Source organism: Bubalus bubalis, chromosome 6 (assembly GCF_019923935.1).
Source record: "Bubalus bubalis isolate 160015118507 breed Murrah chromosome 6, NDDB_SH_1, whole genome shotgun sequence".
Taxonomy (NCBI): Eukaryota; Metazoa; Chordata; class Mammalia; order Artiodactyla; family Bovidae; genus Bubalus; species Bubalus bubalis.
Window position 1 is genome coordinate 119,641 of NC_059162.1, and position 7,968 is coordinate 127,608.

Sequence of the window (7,968 nt, forward strand, 5' to 3'; positions counted from 1 at the left end):
TCCTAGTACCACTTTCTCTTTAAAAGGTGGCAGGAAACCTGCATGAGGAGAACCAACCAGGGCATGTGCTCTGGGGAAATGCAGTCTGGGGGGGCTGTGTGAAATGACTTTTGCTGGGGCTTGGCATTAAGTAACATTGATTCATGTAGTAAGAAAGTGATTCTCTCTTCAATGTGCTTGATTGAATCTAGGAAAGTCTCAGTGTGGCCATTTTCTTCCTTGGTTTCTGTTCTTGTCTGTGGTCTGCCTGGTATTTAAGACTCTGTGTTTAATGGGACCTGATTTGGTTGCTCCTGGGCTTTTCTGACCCTCTTCCTCAACCTCTCCCTTGAGAACAGGGTGTTCCACCTGTATGTCTGTTCTTAGATTCGGTACTTTTAAAGCACATGTCCACATGATGTCCCTGTGAGGCCAGGACCTTCATGGGCAGGTATTTCTCATGAAGCATCACCCAGTCCACAGGTGAAATACACAGCTGTGGTGAACGCAGTGCTGGCATCTGGTGCCCATTGTGGGCACAGGCGTGTGACTCATTAATGAACTGGAGAGGAAAGCATGAGTGTTTTGTTACCTGGTAGTCACTACATGATGGAAAACTTGGAAAAAATGGAACTGTTTAGAGGTGTACAGAGCTTTCATTTACCTCATCCTTCCTGCCAACCCTCTGTCAACCAAGAACCATGTGGAAGAAACAAGGAAACACCAGGGAGAACAATGTCTTCAACAGGTTGTAACCATGTCAGACTTCACTGATGTATGTGTAACTGTATCTCATACACATATTCCATGTACTTATGTACATGTCTTTCTGCAGATACATAGGGTATATGTCTGTACATTATATGAAGGCATGAATGCTTTATTTTAAGCTGGTATATCCATGTGCAGAAACATATACAGAAAAAAAAAAAAACAGAACATTGGGGACAACTGTATTTATAAGGAGAGTTTATTTGCAGTGATTTAGAGTATTTCTTTGGGAATTTTTGCCTTTAAAGTAAGTAACTTCACAAAATAGAAATTTCTGGACTGTGGAAAAACCAGATAGCTACCCAGAATTCTTACCATCGTACTCATGAAAGGAGAACCAGCACCAACTGAAACTATTACATTTGTGGTTTTCTTTATATTGTTGATGTCATTAAATCTGATGGTTTCAGACTTTTACTGTGTCAGGAAAACAATCATGTTGTGATAGAGTGGTCACAGTGATACTGGTTTAGGTGGGAATATTCTGGATTGTTTTGATCACTATCTTCAGTAGAGGAACTTAAAGCATCCCTTATAAATAAGAGATGCCTTGTGTAATAATATATGCCTTGTATACAAACAGAACTCATACTAATTCCTGAGTCATGTCCATTAATATACAAGGCCAAAGATGGCAGAACTATTTCTTTTATCCACAACAACATCCCGAGCACTTAGATTCAGGTAGTACTGGGCACATAGGAACTATTCAGTAAATGTTAAATGGATCAGTCAGTCAGCTCAGTTGCTCAGTCATGTCTGACTCTGCAACCCCATGGACTGCAGCACAGTAGGCTTCCCTGTCCGTCACCAATTCCTGGAGCTTGCTGAAACTCATGTCCATCAAGTCGGTGATGCTATCCAACCATGTTATCCTCTGTCCTCCCCTTCTGCCTTCAATCTTTCCCAGCACCAGGGTCTTTTCCAATGAGTCAGCTCTTCACATCAGGTTGCCAAAGTATTGGAGTTTCAGCTTCAACATCAGTCCTTCCAATGAACACTCAGGACAGATCTCCTTTAGGATGGACTGGTTGGATCTCCTTACAGTCCAAGGGACTCTCGGGTCTTCTCCAACACCATAGTTCAAAAGCATCAATTCTTCGGCTCTCAGCTTTCTTTATAGTCCAGCTCTCACATCCATATGTGACTACTGGAAAAACCATAGCCTTTACTAGATGGACCTTTGTTGGCAAAGTAATGTCTCTGCTTTTTAATTATTTTAATAATTAAAATGACATATTTTAATATGTTGGTCATAACTTTCCTTCCAAGGAGCAAGCATCTTTTAATTTCATGGCTACAGTCACCATCGGCAGTGATTTTGGAGCCCCCCCAAAATTAAGTCAGCCACTGTTTCCACTGTTTCCCCATAAATTCCTTACTAATAGGATTTTCATATTCCATGCTTAGCACGATGGTTTATGTATAATATAATAATTACTAATTAAAGAACGATCTGAGAGTTGTACTATTTTTTGCTCTTGGTATGGTTTTATCAATGAAAGAGATGAAAATGGTGAATGTCACTATTTCAAATACTGTACTTTTTTGAACGATCAGTGTAAAAAGTAATGTTGCCTTCTTAAATATAATTTCAGAAATATGTATTCAAATATTCAGAACTGATAACTACCTGAATAGAAGTTAATCATTACTATCCCAGAAATAGTTCATCAGATTTTTGTGTGCTTTTTTTCAAACAGTGTTTTAAATTTAGTAAGTGACGTTTTGTCTTAGGCAGCGTCAGTATGTTCGTTTCCTTCTTGTTAATGCAGTTTCAGAGGCTTTTGCCTCAAAAGCTGTTGAAGCTGCTAGAGGAAGTTTTCCCTTTTCTCAGGTTGCCTTGACCTTTGGATGCCCAGTGGATTGACTGGATATGCGAACTTTCTTGTCCCAGTTCATTGATCCCAAGATGAACCCAAGACTTGGACCCAGTTGTAGTTTATTTATTTTGTGTGCAGTGCAGAACACAGTTCTCCATGTTTTTCAGTTGTTAAAGCCTCTGTGTTTACCTATGACTCACAGAAATGAGGTGGCAGCCACATGACCGCGTGTCTGTGTGGACCTCTGGGGCCCTTCCCATGTCCCTCCCCCTCCAGCCTTTACAGCTGGAGCAGAGCTGCATTAAATAGGCTGAAGTTGTGCTTCTTCCTGAGATGAGGTTACTTTCCTGAACCAACCCTCTTCTCCTGCCCTTACACAAAGGCACAACAGAGGGTGTGGTTCCAGCCACGTGAAACCAGTAAGTGTGCCAGTCCCCAGGGGATGGGGCCTCAGCTGCACTTCTCATTCATCGTGTATTATAAGGGGCAGCACCCCAAGCCAGTGGACAGCAGCAGACATTGCATGTCTCCTCTGTGCTATTGAAGGTGTGGGGAGAGCGAGTGGACAGGCTAAGCAAGGCCAGCTCAGTGACACGTCCTGGCCCTTTGCAGTGTGCCCCCACCCCCACCCCTGGCTTTCCTGGAGCATGCCCAGCCCATTGCAGCTGCATCACCGCTACATCCTCTTTATCTAAAAAATCCTATGCTGCTGCTGCTAAGTCACCTCAGTCATGTCCGACTCTGTGCGACCCCATAGATGGCAGTCCACCAGGCTCTCCCGTCCCTGGGATTCTCCAGGCAAGAACACTGGAGTGGGTCAGCCATAAAAAAGAACAGATAGTACACAAATTATATATTTTTGAAAATACTACTGTGGTACAGTTGAAATAAACCCAGGCTTTCAGAAATTTATCTGTTATAAAATGTCAAGGAAAGTGTCTATTATATAATTACAAATTGATATTGTTAGTCTTTACCTGTTACAAAATAATTGAACATATAGCTTTTAAAGTGTCTTTTTCCAGTTATGTTTCTTTTTACCAAGAATTATTATGTGAAAATGGCATCTTAACGATGTCCAGCATCAGAGTGGAATGAGATGACCTCTTTTTCTTTCCCCTTCAATATATAATCATAAAACATCCATAACTCAACAAAGATGCCTCTACTCAGCACATCAGGTCTCTGGAGAGTTCCTCGGATCTGTGCATCTGAAGGCGGGTGGGCAGGACATGTAGAGAAAGCAGAGCCTGAGACAGTGAAGGTGATACCTGTGATCCTAGTCTGGCTGCGAGCTCAGCCCATGTCCCCAGGGAGCCTGGCAGCACTGGTCAGGCAGCTTGTATAGGACTCCAGCTTCCTGACCTCTGAAACTCCTGGGCCATGGGAGCTGGGCATCAGGGACTCCAGCCACCTGCCTCCTCACCCCCGAAGACTGTGCCTGTGGACCCCTACACCCTGAATATGCAGGAGGCCCCGGAACGTAGTGGGAGTGACCCACGTCCCAGTAACACCAACATCAGTACCCAGGTCACCTTCAACACTTGCAGAGGCCATGCAGGGAGAGACACACAAATGTATGCCACAGCTCCACCTACTGGAAATAGAAGAAAGCGCTCTAATCACTGACCTTTTAATTTTTTTTTTTTGTATTTTTTTTAATTTTATTTATTTTTAAACTTTACATAATTCTATTAGTTTTACTGACCTTTTAAAATGTTAGCTCCTAGTAGCTCAGCTGGTGAAGAATCTGCCTGTGATGCAGGAGACCCCGGTTCAATTCCTGGGTCAGGAAGATCCCCTGAGGAAGGGATAGGCTATCCACTCCAGTATTTTTGGACTTCCCTGGTGGCTCAGCTGGTAAAGAAACCGCCCACAATGTGACAGACCTGGGTTCAATCCCTGGGTTGGGAAGATCCCCAGGAGAAGGGGAAGGCTACCCATTCCAGTATTCTGGCCTGGAGAATTCCATAGACTGTATAGCCCATGGGGTCACAAAGAATCAGACACGACTGAGCAACTTTCCCTTCCCTTAAATGTTAGAATCAAGTTTAAAAAAAAGCTTTACCTAAAGAAGAAAGGTGTTGCCTACTTCACATGTGCTTGCAGAAGAACAGCTCATCCAGCACCATGAAAAACCAAGGTAACATTGTGTTTCAAAAAGGAAACAACAGTCCTCCAGGGGGGGGAAAAAAAAAAAAGGAGTATTATCCAAGTGAAAGACAATTCAAAATGGCCATTGTGAAGAAGCACAGGAAAACTCAGAAAGGCATTACCATGAGATCAGTAATAATATTATTGTACGGAAGGAATTCTGTACCAAAGAGACTGAAGCTCTAAAAAGCCAACAAACAAAAATTCTGGAGCTGAAGAACCCAATTAACAAGATGAAAAATTCATTAGCAAGTACTGGAAATAGAGCAGACTGTGGAAGAAATAGTGAACTCGAAGATATAAATCTAGAAATGATTCAGATAGAAGATAATAGAGAATTAAGATCTTTAAAAAGTAAGGAAATCCTACAAGAATTCTCTGATTCTTTTATAAGGGGCAACAGAGTGATGGGTACCCAGAAAGAGAAGAGAGGGAGAAGGGAGTAGAGCAATTATCTAAAGAAATAACAGCTGAGAACTTCCCAGACAGGGGAAGGAAGTGGATATGCAAGTCCATGAGGCTAAGAGAACTCCTAGTTATCTCAACACAAAAAGACCTTCTCCAATACACATTATGTTAAAACTGTCAGAAGTCAATGACAAAGAATTTTAAAGGCAGCAAGAAAAAAAAAAAAAAAAAAGAACCCTACAAAGGACCTCCCATTGGGCCATCATCAGATTTCTCAGCAGAAACTGCAGGCCAGGCAAGAGCAGAATGACATTCTTAAAATACTGAATGATAAAAAATGTCAGCCAGAAATACTCTTTCCAGCAAAGTTGTACTTCAGGAGAATGAAGATTGCCCAGGGTAATGTGTACAATTGTAAATACCATATGAAAGATGGCATTTTGGGTAGGAATTTCAGGGGAGGGAAAAGAGAAGCCACGTTGATATTTCAGGAATGATTTCCTGCCTGATTCAAGGTTCAAGGACCAGTTCAGTTCAGTTCAGTTCAGTCACTCAATCATGTCCAACTCTTTGCGACCCCATGAATCGCAGCATGCCAGACCTGCCTGTCCATTACCAACTCCCGGAGTTCACTCAGACTCTATCGAGTCAGTGATGCCATCCTGCCATCTCATCCTCTGTCGTCCCCTTCTCCTCCTGCCCCCAATCCCTCCCAGCATCAGAGTCTTCCAATGAGTCAACTCTTTGCATGAGGTGGCCAAAGTACTGGAGTTTCAGCTTTAGCATCATTCCTTCCAAAGAAATCCCAGGGCTGGTCTCCTTCAGAATGGACTGGTTGGATCTCCTTGCAGTCCAAGGGACTCTCAAGAGTCTTCTCCAACACCACAGTTCAAAAGCATCAATTCTTCAGCACTCAGCCTTCTTCAAGGACCAGTAGGGAGGCTCAAAGGAAACTGTGAGGGAGGGGAATATAGCTGGAGGTGATCAGAGATGTGGGTGAAGTACCAGCTCCTCGAAGATGCTGAAGCATTGGGGGCCATTGTCATGGGACAGGATGCCAAGGCAGATGCCAGGGAGTATTAGGTGAGCCCTGGCTGGCACAGGTGCCAAGTGCCTGGTGTCCACATGGGGCTGAAGAGGTCACTGGACACCAGTCAGGCCTGCAAAGTTTGAAAGAACTCTGTGTGCTCTGGTTTGTGGCTACAGCTGAGGCCGGAGGACCCCTATTTTCTCACACAACCACATTTTGGATCACCTGTGCAGATGGCTCCCCTGAGCGAATCACTTGAGCAGCGGGGAAAGAAGAGATCAACCCCTTTGCGCCAGAATCAGGAAGAGCACTTTTCCACTGGCTGTGTCCCTCCAGCGCCCTGTACTGGTGGAGCTTAACATTGTGTTCACAGGCCAAAAGGCAAGATGTTGAAAGGCCTGTCCACTATGTGAAGAATGGGGTCAGTGGGGTAAACTGAGGGCTGAGAGTCAATAATTGGCATGGACAATAGGGAGGGTTGAGGCTTGGGAGGTTTGTTCTTATTTTGCATATAAGTCCCATGTCACTTGTGACTCTGTAAGACTCAAGTCTTGCTCATATGAAGGTGCCTCTGGAAGGAAAAATTTATTTGTGCACTTGAATCTGGCTTGGGGTCTCCTTGGAAATCTTTCAAACTTTATTGTGCAATATAACTGTAAATATTCATTTCAGGTCTGAAACAGTATTGGAAATATATCTGAATAGAGCCTTAAATTTGCCATAATGTTTAATAATGGTATTTTAAAAGATTTTTTTTATTTTTTAACTCAAGGATGATTGCTTTACAGAATTTTGTGGTTTCCTGTCAAACCTCAACATGAATCAGCCATAGGTATACATATATCCCCTCCCTTTTGAACTTCCATCCCATCTCCCTCCCCATCCCACCCCTCTAGGTTGATACAGAGCCCCTGTTTGAGTTTCCTGAGCCATACAGCAATTTCCCACTGGCTATCCATTTTACACATGGTAATGTAAGTTATTCTCTCCATACATCTCACCCTCTCCTCCCCTCTCCCCCTGTCCATAAGTCTATTCTCTATGTCTGTTTCTCCTTTGCCACCCTACAAATAAATTATTCAGTACCATTTTTTCTAGATTCTGTATATATGCATTAGTATACGATATTTATCTTTCTCTTTCTGACTTACTTCACTCTGTATAATAGTCTCTAGGCTCATCAACTTCATTAGAACTGACTCAAATATGTTCCTTTTTATGGCCGAGTAATATTCCATTGTGTATATGTACCACAGCTTCTTTATCCATTCATCTGTTAATGTACATTTAGGTTGTTTCCATGTTCTAGCTATTGTAAATAGTGCTTCAATGAATGGGGCACACATGTCTTTTTCAATTTTGGTTTCCTCAGAATATATGCCTAGGAGTGGGATTGCTGGGTCATATGATGGTTTTAATCCTAGTTTGTTTTGTTTTTTTTTTAAGAAATCTCCATACCGTCTCCCATAGTGGCTGTATCAATTTACATTCCCACCAACAGTGTAAGAGTGTTCCCTTCTCTCCACACCCTCTCCAGCGTTTATTGTTTGTAAACTTTTTGATGATGGCCATTCTGACTGGTATGAAATGATATCTCATTGTAGTTTTGATTTGCATTTCTCTAATAATAAGCGATGTTGAGCATCTTTTCATATGTTTGTTAGCCATCTGTATGTCTTCTTTGGAGAAACATCTGTTTAGGTCTTTTCCCCACTTTTTGATTGGGTTGTTTGTTTTTCTGGTATTGAGTTGTATGACCTGCTTGTATATTTTGGAAATTAATTCTTTGTCAGTTGTTTCATT

At 42.4% G+C, this 7,968-nt stretch overlaps 1 protein-coding gene across 1 annotated transcript in view; it reads left to right on the forward strand.

The window, feature by feature from the left end:
* LOC112582595 overlaps positions 1–750 on the forward strand; it is a 28,150-nt gene extending 27,400 nt beyond the window's left edge. Inside the window, 1 exon segment of the mRNA XM_045166114.1 lies at positions 476–750. Coding sequence (XP_045022049.1) covers positions 476–537 — 62 coding nt within the window. The 3' untranslated portion in view covers positions 538–750.
* Positions 751–7,968: the final 7,218 nt, after the last annotated feature.